General features: G+C 36.6%; 1 protein-coding gene across 2 annotated transcripts in view; it reads left to right on the top strand.

Moving 5' to 3' along the window:
* Window positions 1–17,663, top strand: part of TTC29 (tetratricopeptide repeat domain 29) — a 388,892-nt gene extending 371,229 nt beyond the window's left edge. Inside the window, exons 12-13 of one of the 2 annotated variants that reach the window (XM_026499440.4) lie at window positions 17,158–17,227; window positions 17,515–17,663. In XM_026499440.4, the coding sequence (XP_026355225.3) occupies window positions 17,158–17,227; window positions 17,515–17,545 (101 nt within the window). In that variant the 3' untranslated portion in view covers window positions 17,546–17,663. The remainder of the gene's footprint in view (window positions 1–17,157; window positions 17,228–17,514) is intronic. The other variant, XM_057310110.1, reaches the window with a different exon arrangement.
* Window positions 17,664–18,126: the final 463 nt, after the last annotated feature.

Raw genomic sequence — 18,126 nt, 5'->3', positions numbered from 1 at the left:
ATGATGTATTCAAAGTGTTAAAAGGAGAGAACTTCCAACCAACAACCTCTACCCAGCAAGTCTATCATTCAGAATTGAAGGAGACCTAAAATGTTTTCCAGGTGGGCAAAAGCTAAAGGAGTTCATCATCACTAAACAGGCCTTAAAAGAAATGTCAAAGGGTTTTCTTTAAGTTGAAAGAAACAACACTAATGCATAATAAGAAAGCATATGAAAGTAAAAATCTCACTGGTAAAGGTAAATATATAGTAAGGATACTGGGTTAAACACTTACAAAGCTAGCATGAAGGTTAAAGACAAATTAGTATTAACTATAATTAGGTAAAGGATACATGAAATAAAAGATATAAAATATGAAAACAAAAACAAAATGGGGTAGGATAAGAATGTACAATTGTTAGGATAAATTCCAATTTAAGTTGCTACCAACTTAAAATAGATTGCTCCAGAAAGAGAGACTGTTATATACAAACCTCATGGTAACCACAAAGCAAAAACCTACAATAGATACACAAAAGATAATGAGAAAGGAATCTGAACAATCCAAACTAAAGAAATTCATCAGAACGCAAGAAAGGAACAAGAGAAGAACTACAAAAACATCCAGAAAAAAATTAAGAAAATGGCAATCAGTTCATACCTATTGATAATTACTTTAAATGTAAATGGACTACACTAATCAAAAGATACAGAGTACCTGAATGGATAAAAAAAACAAGACTATTTGCTGCCTATAAGACATTCACCTCAGATGTAAAGATACGCACGGAGAAAGTGAAGGAATGGAAAAAGAGTTTCCATGAAAATGGAACTTAAAAGAAAGCTGGGGTATCTATACTTGTATCAGACAGAATAAACTGTAAAACAAAAACTGTGATAAAAGACAAATAAGGGGATTACATAATGATAACAGGATCAATCCAACAAGAAGATATAACATTTGAAAATACTTACACATCCAACATAGAAGCACTTAAATATATAAAGCAAATATTAAGAGACCTAAGGGAAGAAACTGACGACAATACAATAATAGTAGGGGACTTTAATACCTCACTTACATCAGTGGATAGATCAACCAGACAGAAAATCAATAACAAAACATAAGCCTTAAGTGACACATTCGACCAAATGGACTTAATAGATATATACAGAACATCTATCCAAAAGTAGCAGAATACACATTTTTCATAGACCTACATGGAACATTCTTCAGGATAGAACACATTAGGCCACAAAAGAAGTCTCAATAAATTTAAGAAAATTGAAATAATATCAAGCATCTTTCTGACCACAGTGGTATGAAACTAGAAATCAGTTACAAAAGAAAACTGGAAAAATCCCAAATGTGTGGACATTAAATAACATACTACTGAACAACCAGTGGGTCAGTAAAGAAGCCAAAAAGGAAATCAAAAAGATACCCTCAGACAAATGAAAATGAAAATACAGCAATCCCAAATCTATGAGATTTGGCAAAAGCAGTTCTAAGAGGGAAGTTCATATCAATACAGGCCTTCCCCCCCCAAAAAAAACAGAAATATCTGGGGAAAATATTACACTTTACCCTTAAAGGAACTAGAAAAAAAAAAGAACAAAGCCCAAAGTTAGTAGAAGGTAGGAAATAATAAAGATCAGAACAGAAATAAATGAAATAAAAACTTTAAAAAATATATAAAAGATCAATGAAACTGAAAGATGCTTCTTTGAAAAGATAAACAAAATTGACAAACATTTTGCTAGACTCACCAAGAAAAAAAAAGGCTCAAATACATAAATTCAGAAATGAAAGAGGAGAAGTTATGACTGATACCACAGAAATACAAACAATCATAAGGGACAACTATGAATAATTATGACAACAAACTGGACAACATAGAAGAAATGGATAAATTGCTAAAAACATGCAACCTGCCAATACTGAATCATGAAGAAAGAGAAAATCTGAGTTGACCAATTACTAGTAAAGAGATTGATTCAGTAATCAAAAACCTAACAAACAAAAGTCCAAGAGCAGATAGCTTCACTAGTGAATTCTACCAAACATTCCAAGATATAATACCTATCCTTCTCAAGCTCTTCCAAAAAAAATTGAAGAGGAGGGAATACTTCCAAACTCATTTTATGAGGCCAGCATTACCCTGATACCAAAACCAGACAAGGACACTACAAGGAAAATTATAGGCCAGTATCTCTGATGAACATAGATGCAAAAATCCTCAACAAAATATTAGCAAACCAAATTCAACAATATATTAAAAGGATTATACACCATGAACAACTGGGATTCATTCTAGGAGTGTAGGGATGGTTCAACATCTGCCTATCAATCTTTGTGATATAGCACATTAACAAAAGGAAGGATAAAGGTTATATGACCATCTCAAGAGGTGCAGAAAAAATACGTGCCAAATTCAACATCCATTTATGATAAAAACTCAACAAAATGAAGATAAAGGAACATACCTCAACATAATAAAGGCTATATATGACAAACCCACAGCAATCACTGTACTCAATAGTGAAAAGCTGAAAGCTTTTCCTCTATATCAGGAACACGGCAAAGGTACCCACTCTCTCCACTCTTATTCAACATAGTACTAGAAGCCTCAAAAACACCAAGTAAGAAAGAAAAAGAAATAAAGGGCATCCAAATAGTAAAGACAGAAGTAAAACTGTCACTATTTTCACATGACATGATTCTGTATATAGAAAACTCTAAAGACTCTGCCAAAAAACTATTAGAATTATAAATGAATTCAGTAAAGTTGCAGGATACAAAATCAATATATAGAATTCAGTTTTATTTCTATACCCTAATAATGAACTATCAGAAAAATAAATTCTAGAAAACATTTACAATGACATCAAAAAGAGTAAAATACCTAGGAATAAATTTAACTGTACACTTAAGACTGTAAAACACTGATAAAAGAAATTGAAGAAAACACAAATGGAAAGATATTCTGTGCTCATGGATTGGAAGAATAAATATTTCTAAAATTCTACAAATTCAATACAATCTCTATGGCACTTTTTCACAGAACTATAGAAAATAATTACAAAATTTGTGTGGAACCACGAAAGACCCCAAATAGCCAAAGCAACCTTAAGAAAGAGCAAGCCGGGCACCTGGTGGCTCAGTTGGTTAAGTGTCTGCCTTCGGCTCAGGTCATGATCCCAGGGTCCTGGGATCAAGCCCCACATCGGGCTTCCTGCTCAGTGGGGAGTCTGCTTCTCCCTCTCCCTCTCCCTCTGCCCCTCCACCCCCGCTTGTGCTCCCTTGCTCAGTCTCTCTCTCAAATAACTAAAATCTTTAAAAAAAAAAAAAAAAAAAGAAAGAACAAAGCTGGAGTTATCAGGCTTCCTGATTTTAAACTATACTACAAAGCTATAACAATCAAAATAATATGGTATTGTCATAAAAACAGACACATAGATCTATGAAATAGAATGGAGAACCCCCAAATCAACCTATGTATACACAGTCAATTCATGACAGAGGAGACAAGGATATACAATGGGGAAAGAACTATCTCTTCAACAAACGGTGCTGGGAAAACTGAACAGCCACATGCAAAAGAATGAAACTGGACCACTATCTTACACCATACAAAAATTAACTCAAAATGGGTTAGAGACTTGAATGTAAGACCAGAAACCATAAAAACCCTAAAAGAAAACATAGACGGTAAGCTCCTTGACATTGGTCTTGGCAGTATTTTTTTTGGATCTGACTCCAAAAGCAATGACAACAAAAGCAAAAATAAATGATTGGGACTACATCAAACCATAGCAAAGGAAACCAACAACAAAATAGAAAGGCAACCTTCTTAATGGGAGAAGATATTTGCAAATCATATATCCAATAAGGGACTAATATTCAAAATATATAACAACTCACACAACTCAATAACAACAAAAATCTGATTAAAAAGCAGGCAGAGAATTTGAATTGACATTTTTCCAAAGAAGACACACAGGTGGCCTATGACACATGAAAACATGCTCAACATCACTAATCATTAAGGAATTGCAAATCAAAACCACAAGATATCATTTCACACCTGTCAGAATGGCTATTATCAGAGAGATAAGAAATAACACGTGTTGGATAGGTTTTGGAGAAAAGGGAACCCTTGTGCACTGTTGGTGGGAATGTAAACAGGTACAGCCACTATGGAAAACAGTATGGAGGTTCCTCAAAAAATTAAAAATACAATTGCTATATGATCCAGTTATTCCACTTCTAGGTTTTCATCTGAAGAAAATGAAAACACTGAATTGAAAAGATACTTGAACCCCTGTGTTCATTGCAACATTACTTCAATAGCCAACATGTGGAAGTGTCTGTCAATGAATGAATGGATAAAGATGCTGTATATATACACAATGGGATACTACTCAGTCATTAAAAAAGGAAATCTTGCCATATGCAACAACATGGATGGACTTTGAGGGTATTATGCTAGGTGAAATAAGTTAGAGAAAGACAAATATTGTATGATTTCATTTATATGTGGAATCTAAAAAACAAAACAAAATTTATATGCAGAAGACAGCTTGGTGGTTATCAGAGGGGGAAAGGGGTTGGAGTGGGCAAAAGGGGGCAAAGGGGTCAATTATATGGTGACAGATGGTAACTAGACTTATTGTGGTTACCATTTGTAATGTATGCAAATATCAAATTATTATGTTGTACACCTGAAGCTAATATAATGTATATACCAATTTTACCTCAATAATAAAAAGTTAAACTGTGTCAGTGGTAACACTGAAAACTAAAACTTATTGAACTGAGCATTCTGAGAAAATTAATTTGTCATTAAAATGTACCAAAGAACTGCAAACTCAGTGGACAAGAATATAGGCCTATAAGTTAAGGGGCCTGGATTCTAGTCTTGGATTGGCCACAACTGACTGTGACCCTCTAGGGCCTTGGACGCAGCAGTTGTTTGTTTGTTTATTGGCTACTGAGCATCCATCTCCCTTTCTTTGGTAAAAGTGCCACAGTTTCATCCAGTAGAATAACTCCTTCTCCATGTAAACATCTTAGTAATCAAAATCCCCTAAGCTGAGAGGATAGGGGATGGGCACGTAATCTCAATAAGGCAAATTGGATCTTTTCCCACAGGACTTTGAAACCTGATCAAAATGATGTAAAAGTGGGACCAGACTGGAAGTTCTAGCCAGAGTAATTAAGCAAGAAAAAGGTATCTAAATTGGAAAGGAAAAAGCAAAACCATCCCTGCTTGAAGATGACATGATTGGAAATATAGAAAATCCCAAAGAATTCTATAACAAACCAAAAAACTACTAGAACTCATAAATAAATGTGGCAAAGTTGCAATCTTCAAGATCAACATGTAAGTACAGCTTTGTTTCTAGAAACCAGCAATGAAAAATCTGAAAGGAAATTAAGAAAAAATTCTATTTATGATAGCATCTGAAAGAAGAAAATAGGAACAAATTTAACAAGGAAATGAAACACTTATACACTGAAAACTGTAAAACATTGATGAAAGAAACTTAAAAAGACGTAAATAACTGGAAACACATGCTATGTTCATAGATTGGAAGATTTAATATTAACATGCATTACTACCCAGAGTGATTAACAAATTCTGTGCAATCCCTGTCAAAATTCCAACAGGCTTTTTGCAGGAATGGAAAAAGCATCTTCCAATTCATATTAAATTGAAAGGGACCCTGAATAGCCAAAATAATCTTGAAAAAGAACAAAGTTGGAGGATTTATACTTCCCTATTTCAAAATTGACTTCAAAGCTACAGTAATCAAAACAGAATGGTACTGTCATAAAGGTCAGACACATTGACTAATGGGATAGAATTGACAAATCAAAAATAAACCCTCATATATATGGCAAATTGATTTGGGACAAGAGTCCAAAAACCATTCAATGGGGAAGGAGTCTTTTCAACATACGGGGCTGGGAAAATTGGATATCCACATGCAAATGAAAAGAATGAAATTGGACCCCTTCCTTTATAATGCACCTTTTGTATATACAAAAATTAATAAAACTAGATCAAAGATTTTAATATAGGAGCTAAAACTATAAACCCTTTAGAAGAAAACATAATGGGCAGTCTTTACAACATTGGATTTGTCAATGATCTCTCAGATTTGACATCCAAGAGCACAGACAAAAAAAGAAAAGATAAATTGGAATCCATCAAAATTTTAAACTTTTGTGCATGAAAGGACACTATCAAAAAAGTGAAAAATACAGAGAAAATATCTGCAAATCATGTATCTGATAAGGGTTGAATATAAAGAACAAATCAACAAAAACAAACAACCCAATTAAAAATTGGGCAAAGGACTTCAATAGATATTTCACCAAAGAAGATATGCAAATGGCCAATAAGCACATGAAAAGATGTTCCACATCACTAGTTATCAGCAAAGCAAAACCAAAATGAGTCATCACTTCACACTCATTAGGATGACTATTATCAAAATAATAGAAAATAACAAATGTTGGCAAGGACCTGGAGAAATTAGAACTCTTGTGCAGTGCTTGTGGAAATGTAAAAATAGTGCAGATGCTGTGAAAGCAGTTTGGTAGTTCCTCAAAAAGTTAAACATAGAATTAACATATTACCCAGCAACTCCACTTCTAGGTATATAGCCAAATAAATTAAAAGCAAGGACTTAAATACTTGTATGCCAATGTTTTTAGCACTATTGGCAGTAGCCAAAAGCTGTAAACAACCCAATGTTCATCAACAGAACAAACAAAATATAGTATATACATATAATGAAATATTATTCAGCCTTAAAAAGAGAATGAGATTCTAACACAGGTTACAACATAAATGAATCTTGAAAACATTATGCTAAGTAAAATAAGCCAGACAAAAAAATGACAAACACTGTCTGATTCCACTTATATGAGGTACTGAGAAAATGCAAATTTATAGACCGAGAGTAGAACAGAGGTAACCAAGAGCTACGGGGTGGGGAGGCTGGGGAATTGTTTAATAGATACTGAGTTTCTGCTGGGGATGTTGAAATATTCTCAAAATGGAGAACGGTCATGGTTTCACAACATTGTGAGTGTATTTAATGCCACTGAATTACACACTTAAAAATGGTTAAAATGAAAATTTGTTATTTTATATATATTAGAACAATTTTAAAAGTCCACAACCAGAAAAAGAAAATAGTAGTGAACAGCTCACATCTTTAATTTATCTGACCTTCAGTACACCATTTAACATACAGTATAAGAACCTTATAATAACATACTTTTATTTCTCCCCCCTACCCAGCCTTTGCACTATTGTTGTCATACATTATACTTTTATATATATTATAAACCCCACAATATATTATTATTTTTATTCAGTCAAATATCATTTGAAGGAGTTTAATAATTAAAAAAAAACCTTTCATATTTACCCATTTCCTTGCCATTTCTAACTCTTCATTCCTTAGCATTGACCCAAATTTCTACTGGTGTCGTTTTCCTTCTGCCTGAGGACTTTATCATTTCCTGTAGTGCAGTGTGCTAGGGAGGAATTGCTTCAGCTTGTCTGTCTTAGAAGTCTTCATTTTGTCTTCATCGTTGAAACATATTTTTATTGGGTATAGAATTCTGGACTTGATGGGTTATTTTTCTTTTAGTACTCTTAAGTTTTTTGAGCTTAGAATTTGCTGAACTTCTTAGATCTATGGGTTTGTGGTGTTCATCAAGTTTAGAAAAATTTTCAGCTGTAATTTCTTAAAATATTTTTCTACCCATCTCCTTCCAGAACTCCAATAACATTTACAATAATAGACTGCCTACTATAATAATAGAAGCAGTCCTACAACTCAATGGTATTCTACTTATCTTTTTAACTCTTTGCCTTTCTTTGTTTTATTTTGGGTAGTTTCTACTATTCTGCCTTCAATTTCACTAATTGGTTTTTTTAAAGATTTTATTTATTTATTTGAGAGAGAGCACGAGCAGGAGGAGGGGGCAGAGTGACAAGCAGATTTCCTGCTGAGCAGGAAGCCCAATGCAGGGCTTAATCCCAGGACCCTGAGATCACCACCTGAGCCAAAGGCAAATGTTTAACTGACTGAACCACCCAGGTGCCCCACTAATTGACTTTTATTATACCATCCATGTATCTACTTAACATTCTTAATGTCTAAAATACAGTTATGTCTTTGTTCCAAATCCTACCAATAGTGCCAGTTTCAGGTCAGTTCTGATTGGCTGATTCTTCTACTCATTATGCTTTTCTGCATGTTCTGTAATTTCTTACTGAATGCCAGACACTGTGTGCCTTAAATTTTGATCACATCCCTCTCAGGTCAATTGAAAGTCTGATCAAAAGAGGGGAATTGTTTTGTTTCGTTTCGTTTCCTAAGGTTGGTTTGTTTGTTTGTTTGTTTGTTTGTTTGTTTGTTTGAGAGAGAACAAAAACACATGAGAGGGAGGGGGGTTGGGAGACAGAGGAAGAAGGAGGCTCCCCAGCTGAGCGGGAGCCCAGTGTGGGGCTCGATCCCAGGACCTGGGGTCATGAACCAAGCAGAAAGCAGACGCTTAACTGACTGAGCCACCCAGGTATCCCAAGAAGGGAATTGTTAAAAAGAAAACCAAAGACCCAAAATGGTGTCCCTTGAGCCAGGCCAAGTTACCAAACAGGGGCAGTTTCTACCTCCTCCAGAAATGTAAATTATAACCTGTTGATCAGAAATTTTCTGATAAGCACCAATGAGGTCGTTTGGGGCGGGGGGGGGGGGGGGGGGGGGGGGGGGGGGGGACTTTCTGCTTACCAAAAGAAAGATGAGGTCATCTGCATGATAAGATTCCTTGCTCTTCTCCCTGAGGGAAAGTGACTGGGCCTGAAACAATCCTTTCTTTTCTTTTGCTTATAATTTCTTGCCCCACCCTCCTTCTTATAAAAACCTGCCCTTTTTTACAACTCCTCACTCCCCTCTACTTGCTACATGGGATGCTTCCCGATTCATGAATCATTTCATAAAGCCAATTAGATAATAAATACATACATACATACATGCCAGGTATTATAAATTTTACCTTTTTTGGTGCTAGTCAGTTTTGTATTCCCATGAATATGCTCAAGCTTTGTTCTGATATGCAGTAACGTTCCCTGGAGAGTTTGATCCTCTCAGGTATTACCTTTGTGATCTATTAGGTGGGGTCAGAGAAGGGTGAAATGTAGGGCTCATTTTCTTCCCCACCTTTGAGGCAAACCCTTCTGAGTACTCTACCCAATGCCTAATGAATTACAAAGTTTCCCAGTCTGGCTGGTGATGATAGGTAGTATTCAGCCTTCTGCAGACACTGTGTACTGTTTAGTCATGTTCTTTTGGGTTGTTCCTTCCCCAGTCTGGGATAGTTTCCTTACATACATGCTCTGATCTGTACTTTAATGAATCCTTGAGGGCAGCCTCTACAGATCTTCAGAATTCTTACTGTATGCAGCTTTCTCCTCTATAACACACTAGTTGCTAACCCTTGTTGCCTTGGTTTCCCCAAACTCGCTCAGCTCCATCTTCTCAACTAAGGGAGTCCACCAGGCTCCTCCTGGTTCTCCCTCTCTAAGCCATGGCATGGAAACTTACTCAAGGCTGATCAGTTGTAGGGTTCATATTGTTACCTATCTCCCAGGTGTCACTGGGTTTTGTTGTCTGATGTCTAGTGTCTTCAAAATCACTTAGGTTTCATATTTTTGGTGGGAAGAGCTATTTCAGGAAAGAAGATAATCTGATTTCTGTTACTTTATGTTGGCTAGAAAAAATGCTGGATTTGTAATATAGTATCAATAAGAGAAATAAAAAGAACGGTTAAGAAGACATCAACACTATATTTATCTTAAGAAAGTATTTAGTGTCTGAACAGATTGATACACCTGAATCAGATATTCTCATTAAAAGTTTAGATATCCGGTAGAAGAAATTCAGTGTAAGTCTGTGTCAACATGGTATTTCTTTACTGCTTCTCAAGGTCTAGCTTCATTCCATCTATTTAAGATAATAGTGCTTAAGGAAAAAAGAACCTATAATTTTGAGTTTGAATAGACATCTGTTCCTTGTATAAATTTTAACAAGCTTCAAATATTAACAAAAGCCTTTGGAAAGGGAATTGCTATATACCAGAACCTGTAATGTGAAAGAACACATCTAGGTTTTTGACCCTTAAAATAATATGCCCAGGGGCACCTGGGTGGCTCAATCAGTTAAGTGTCTGCCTTCAGCTCAGGTCATGATCCCAGGACCCTGGGATGGAGCCCCGGTGGCAGGCTCCCTGCTCAGTGGGGAGTCTGCTTCTCCCTCGCCCTCTACCCCTCCGCACCTTTTGTGCCCTCTCTCTCTCTCTCAAATAAATAAATAAAATCCTCAAAAAGAGAGAGAGAGAGAATATGCCCAAACTTGAAAGATACTTCCTGCCTTCAAAGTTTTTATCTTGAATATTATCCTTACCAGGTATAGAATAACCACTTTGTGATTTCTACTTCAAAACACAGAACAGGTTACCTTTTTGTTTGTTAACAAAAAGTAGGAAAGTATTACCAAGAAAGTTCATGTATTTTGGTGGAGTGAGGATAACTCTGTAATCTCAGGCTTTGGTTCATACAATTTTTATAGAACTGTAAGATGAGAAGTGCCATGAATGACAAGCCAATATTACCAAAAAAGCAGGAGGAGGATAGAAAGCAGAAAGGAAAGGGAAGGAAAAGAGAAGCATCAAATAATATACTAACATCAATATGTTGACACTTCAATCATGCCTCACATGACTACATTCATGACATTTGCACTTGTGATTATTATATGCTGTTTGCCACACGCACACCCCTCCCCGCCAAGATCCATTCCCCCACTTTGTTCTGTGTCCCAGAAAACTGAGTTCAGACTGCATGTCACAGGTTCATTTGCCTTCTGGCTTCCTGGTTTGGATTTATCCAAAGAGCATCAGCAGCAGGAAATCAGAGGTTAGGAAGGTCAAGAGGTCAGGGAAGGATTCCTCTGTCCCTGACTTCTGCTTAGTCCTGACAGCTGTGATGCTCTTACAGCTGCTGCTTGTAGCTTCTATGGCAAGACCCCTTTTCTAAATCCCCGTTTCTTACTCAGGGTGCAATGACAACATCCTCTTCCCCTTTACCTTGCAGCCCCAGGGAAGATAATGGCATGGCGTCCCTCTGTTGAGAGGGGCTGGGTGCCTCAGCATCCCTTGTCAGTTCCTTAGCCCTGCCCTCAGCTCCCAGTAGCCCCTTCATTAAAGTCTCTTCAAAATCCCAGTTGAACGTGCCATCTGTTTCCTCCTGACTGATACCCTCTCCTTCTCTATTGTATCAACTGGGGTGGCTAAAGGCAAGCAAGTACAAGAAATATTAGGAAACTTCCACTTGCTGAAAAGTTCAGTTGATTAGAGAACAATGCTAATGAGGCTGAAATTAGTGTCTGGCTGTGTTCCAGGACCACAGGCTGTATCCCTGACCAGCCATTTTACACACCATCAGTTACAAGGAAGACCATGCCAAAAAGGAGACATGACTCTGTGCCAGTCCCTCACCATTTCTGGGAACATATTTCAAAAACTAGCTGTTCATTGAGATAGCTTCAAAATCATCTTTGTTCCCCAAAGACAGCTTTTGTAATGTGATTCTAATGAAAATTTTATATGGAGCATTTTAAATCATAAAGCCATACCTGTCAATATCTTTGTCAAGGAAACACTTTCATTTGCTTATTTAACCTGTAAATAATTAATAATAACATAGGTTAAAAGTCAGGCTTAACGAAATATGTCTTATATTGGTAATGGGATTCAGGTTTTATAAGAATATATATTTAGCTCATTTCTTTAAAATGTTTCAACTGTTATGATTAAATAAGTGAAACTACACAACTGTTGTTTAAAGAATAAACAGTTAAAATATTGTTTGAGGGGCGCTTCAGTCAGTTAAGCATCTGCCTTGGGCTCAGGTCATGATCCCAGTGTCCCGGGATCGAGCCCCATGTCAGGCTCCTTGCTCAGCGGGGAGCCTGCTTCTCCTTCTCCCTCTTGCCTGCTGCTCCGCCTGCTTGTGTGCTCTCTCTCTGTCAAATAAATAAATAAAATCTTTTATATATATATATATATATATATATATATATATATATATATAATTTGAAGTTTCTTTTCTTTTTTTTTTTTTTTGAGAGAGAGAGAGAGAATGTGTTTATGCAGGCCAGGGGGAGGGGGAGAGAGAGAGAAAGAGAATCTGAAGCAAGTGCGTTGCCCAGCGTGAAGCCTGATGTGGGGCTCCATCTCAAGACCCTAAGATCATGACGTGAACCAAAATCAAGAGTCGGATACTTAACCGACTGAGCCACCCAGGCGCCCCTTGAAGTGATTTTCTGACTATCAGGTGTAAATGACAAACTTTCCATTTCTCGACATACTGCCTCCAAATAAAACACTCCTCTGCTCAGTACAGTTGCCTTACAAAAACCATGCTGTAATTAGGCCATTGTAAATGTACTATTGTATTACTATTGCTATACTGAACTTACTTCCATGGTGTTAATTTTATATGATTTGAATACATGGAGGGAGGGAGACACTGATTTTTTCAGAAATCAGTTTCTGACACTCTCTACTATCAGTAAGAAAGAACTATTTCTACTAAAGTTAAACCTAAAAGACTTTAGGTAAAATGTGCTGAAATACTAAAACAAAATATAATTTTATCATTAATAATGGTATAATATTAAGATCACCCATAAGACGTGAGCATTTTTATATGTAGTATTTATTCTTAATCACTTCCATAAAACACAATCTGAATTTTATTTTTTAACAAAACCTTTTGAGTCATTTCGATAAGGTCAACAGAAAGCACAATCTTTTAACATTAGGTGATCAACTTTTTGACAATAGCAGGACCAGCATAGCTAATGGAATAATAGCCTGCAGGGTCCAGCTAAATATGATATACGAACGTAATCAACCTCTGTGATGACTATTCAGAAGTAATCCCTTTAGCTTTGAACTGCAACATATATTTCAACAAGGCAAAAACCATAGGAAGAAATTCTCTGCAGACCACACTGATACAATACAGCCTTCATATCCTGCTCTATGTGCTTGCTGCTTATAGTGAGTTTTAAATTTAAGGTAATAGCTACTGTATATTCATGTGAGCATACAACAATACTTTTGATTTGTTGTGGAAAGGTTGAATCCATTACCAGGGGTCTAGTCTATAAACTCTGACACAACCTTTATGTATGAGTTATTATTTACCCTTTTCTAGAATAAGGCCACTAAAAATGTTTTGCATGCCAAAATTATAAAAACTCATTTACCTTCTCATTCTCAAAACTACTAGTCAGTGTCTCCTCCGTTTTAATTCACATTCCTCTACCAATAGCATTTTTTAAATCACATTTGCATATATTACTGTATTATATGAAAATTATAAGCCATTGTTTTCAAGGGAAGGGATGGGATGGTAGATTAATTGCAATTTAGCATTTGCTGTCTTATTCTATTGCTCTTGGTTACAGTATAGGCTAAGTGGTGGTTATTAAATAAGATCCTTTTGGTGCCCACCTGAGGGAATCTAACATTTGAGAGTCTACTATTAGCAACAGAAAAGTGCCTGTTTCTACCGAAATGGTAGACCGTATAAGCAAATATCATACTCCCAACTTTGTATTGGTTCTAGTATCCTTGTTGGAGTGGTAATGTCCTAATTTTCCAGCTTCCTTGAAGTCCTACAGATCAAATATCACAAATCACATTCTAAGTCAAACCCACAGTACAAAACCTAGGTTAGGAATCAAAATGAGTGCTTTTGCAACAGTGTAAGCAAGAACAAACCATCTGGGGGTTCTCGTCTTGTTGCAAATGAACAGAAGTATCAGAACACCTGAATGATGGGTTCAGGTGTTCCCCTATATAAATTAATCATTGCTAAGGTTTCCTAGCACAGAGAGAGTGTGAATGTCTGTTGTTTAAACCAGCAGTTGCGGCCTAAGTTGGTAAAAGAATAGCTACAGATATAGCTGTTCTTCTCAGAGAATCTACTTGGGAAAAATTCCCAATAAAAATCATCTTTCCTCAACATCTGGGGAATGAATGCAAAACAATTATTTGAGGCAAACCAGGCATAATTTTAAACTTGGAAAATCCAGAAAAGATTTCCCCAGCTTAAGAGATATTGTTACATCTTGCTAAACCAAAGGGAATGCTGAGTTTAAGACATTAGAAGTACAAAATTGGTATTAGGATGTTAGGATGTTCTATATATTGTCATACAATGACAAATATTAAACTGAGAAGCCCAAGGTAGTTCCTTACCTAAAAGAATGATGTTAGTTAAGGTAAAGGCTAAGCTCCTGGTACAAAGAGTCCCCAAGGTACAATAGCTTAAGAATATACAAATGTGTTTCTTCCTTAACCCTGAAGTGGGCAGTCTACTTTACAAGGTAGCTCCACAGGCATTCAGGGGACCATGATCTTCCATTCTGTTGCTTTGCCATCCCCTGCAGCAGGTTTCTCAATCTTGCACTATTGAAATTTTGAGGTGGATGATGTTTTTGTTGGTGAGGGGGCTGGGGTATGGCTGTCGTGGTCATTGTAGCAGCATCCCTGGCCTCTACCACATGGATGGCAGCAGCATGTCCACCTACAAGTTGTGACAACCAAATAAGGTCTCCAGACATTTCCAAAAGCCACCTGTGGGGCAAAATCACTGCCCGCTGAGAACCACTGGCCTAGGGTGTTGTCATTATCTGCCTGATAGAAACTGAATCATGGGGTAACGGCTCTATTGTCCAATTGAGGAAAAGAGAAAATGTGGGGAGGAATAAATGCCCATTGTCTAACACTCAGACCCAGGAGCAGTATGTATTACTTTGGTTTTATTCACTGGAGACCCTTTAGTCATGTGACTTCAACTAAATATTTATTTGCTGATAAGGGAGATCTAATAGTGAGGGGGGAAGAAAAACTCTGATAAGTGGGAGGCAGAAGGAATTACTAGGGCCATGTCTTGTGTGGGCAGGAAATGGTGAAGTCTGGGGTTAGCCTTAGATGGGAGCATATGTAAGGTAGAGCATATAGAACAAAAACAAGTAGATAAGTAGCTGTTAACAGAGAGCTTGTGGAAGTTCTCCTATTGTCTATTCTCCTATTGTCTCCATGAAACCAGAAAATATATCATCAATTGAAAACAGTGATCCATGGGCAGAGTTAGAGGTTTGGGAAAATAGAAGAAAGAGCTAAATAGCCATCTAGGAGAGAAGAATGAATGGACAAAGAATGTTTAATAGGATGGCCTGAAAGTGTTAAAAAGCCACCTAATATCTGTGGCTATGAATTTAAAGTTGGGCCTGGTTATACATTATTTTTTTCCAATCACACTGAAGTATATAGTACAGGAGAGGAATAAGGACACAGTTGGATTTATCTAGGGTTATAGTTTTGTCAAGTGAGTATGACGAAGTGGGAAAGGGGTAATGAAGTCAGACTATATGTAAGGGGGAGAATGGCCATAGAATTTAAGTTAAATAAAGAAGGGAGAGAAGGGATCGAAATGGGGCAGAACATTGAAAATGTAGCGGGACTGGAGGTCCTGGGGAAGTAGATGAATTGCTGGTGTTGGGGTACTAGAAGGAGTGATCTAGAAAGATAAATCTAGAAGTCAAGTAGTTGAATGTTGGCAACTGAATTTGAGGGGGCGTTGAAGTTATTGCTAATGACAAGGTCTAAGTATATCCACGGGAATCAATGGCTGCAGTATGGTGTGGGACCAGATCTAAAAGAACAGAGCTCAAGGAATTGAGACCCAGGATGAAGAATATTCTGCACGTATGTTTAAATTACTAAATTAAGAAAGTAGTAGTAAGCTACAATGAGCCAATGATAAAATCAACTGAGAATGATCCCAGTTGTAGTTCGATCACAATAGTTGATTGTATAAACTGATGACTGAGTTTTAGGAAAGGAAGCAAAGAAAGTGAATGTCCTGAAAGGGAACAGCAGGGTATAAGCAGGACACCTATCCATGTCCAGGCCCAATGGTAGCAAAACTGACAAAAAGAAAAACAAAAAAAGGCTGCTGCTTTGGCAGTGTCCTCTGAAGACAGCCACGTTTCCATCAGAGCAAGAAAGTAATGGGAATTTCGGAAAATGGAATAAGGATACAGTGGAAATGTTTCAGGAGTTGTGGTAGGAGATGGGGACAAAACACAGAGCCTTATAGAAAATAAAATAAAGAAATGAAGGGGGATCTGGAGACTGAGGCCTGTGATAAGCAAGAATAAAGAGCATATTATTAGATTAATCCCAGTGGATTCAACTCGAAATTTGAAGGACAGATATGAAAGTTAAGTACAAAATTAACATGCCTATTTATATGTATAAACTTCCCATATCTGATTTAATTATTTGGATAGTTTATATTGCTCTCTAAATTCATTTTCCTTCAGAGTATTGCTTTAACAAATCACTTTACCCCCGAAAAGTGGCTATTCCTGTTACCATTTTATGTATCACAAAAATTCTGTGGGCTGGGAATTCAAGCATGATTTGGCTAGACAGCAGTTGAGGTAGTGCTCAGCTGACAAGTGGGCTCGTTGCAAGGATCTGAGACAGCTTCTCTCACAGACTGGAGCCTTGGACGGATGGCTGGAACTTGGAACTCAGCTGGAACTGTCAACTGGAGCATCTTCTGTGTGACCTTTCCAGGATGGCAGGGTGGTAGGGGTTATTATATGGTAACTGGCTCCCGCCAAAGCAAGCACCCCAAGAGAACCAGGAGGAAGCCGCACAGTCTTTTCAGGCCTCACCTCAGAAATCATGGAGCCACTCTCTCCACATTCTAATGATTCCAAAAGAGCCCTAAGCCTAGCGCAGTTTCAACAGAAGGTGAATTAAATTCCACCTGTGGGTGGGGGAGTGACAAGCTCATACTGTTGAGGAACATGTAAAGTGAGAGATACCATGGCCATCTTTGACCAATATAATCTGCCTTGGTGACACAAGTGATACATACACTTCTATCATACAGATGATAAGGGTAGATATCTCTGAAAAGGGATCCCCAAGTTCAAGCTCAGTATAACTGTAAATTGTATTTGCAATGAACCATTAAATTTATACATCTTTTTTTCCTGTAGGAGGCTCTAGAAAATCCACAGTGGAAAGTTTATATCAAGTCCCAGGGAATTTGGAAGAAGAACATAGTAGGTATGGTAAATCAAATAAAAAGTTTCTGTTGCATAAAACTTAGGCAAGAGGCTAAGTATAGACTGATTCTCCAAACACAAGAAGAATAATTTCATCTAGTACTTGATAATACTGAAACAATGTCTAAAAAAAAAAATCACAGATTTACTTTTAAATGTCACATAACATTAAGTGTTTTTCATCTTTTAAGCTATGTCTGAAAATTACAAAAAACAAAATGTCTTTCAAGTGAATGTTTTTACCTCTGCCTCAACATAAAATTAAATTTTGTAATTTATTTATTTCAGATTTCCAGATAACCGAAAAAATGAGACTTAAACCAGCTTTGGACTCAGCAACAAAGCAAGGAAAAATTTATCATGTCATCTTCATCTTCGATAATTATAATAGTATGTTACAAGTAATACAGACAGAATTATAATAAAACTATGACTACGTTTAGATTGGATTTTGTATTGCAGTGTACTACTACGAATTTAATCTAAATCATCTAAATTCATGAAAATAATAATGCATCTCAAATGCTTGGAAGTATCAACAATTATTCTAGGAACAAACTGTAAAATTTTCCTCTTATCCACTATTCCACAAGGAAGAGTGTTATTATACAATCAAAATTCGGTTGTATCTAATGAGAAAATCATTTTAAACTTAAGGAAATCTATGCTGAATAAATATAGGGAAAATATTTATTAAAATTTCAGGAAGCCTTTTCAACATAGATAAAAGGATTATAAGCAGTAAAGACTTTTTTATTGTACCATTCAAAACAGTTTCCTCTACTCACACCACTTCTGACACCAAATGCTTGAGGTTTTACACACCAACCAGTTCTCCAGTTCTCAATAGATACTGACTGGGTGTCTTACAGTTTAACTCAATTCTGACACCAACTGCCA

This window comes from Ursus arctos, unplaced genomic scaffold (genome assembly GCF_023065955.2).
Source record: "Ursus arctos isolate Adak ecotype North America unplaced genomic scaffold, UrsArc2.0 scaffold_11, whole genome shotgun sequence".
Classification (NCBI taxonomy): domain Eukaryota; kingdom Metazoa; phylum Chordata; class Mammalia; order Carnivora; family Ursidae; genus Ursus; species Ursus arctos.
The sequence above is the reverse complement of the archived record's forward strand: the minus strand, read 5'-3'. Positions and strand labels throughout refer to the sequence as shown.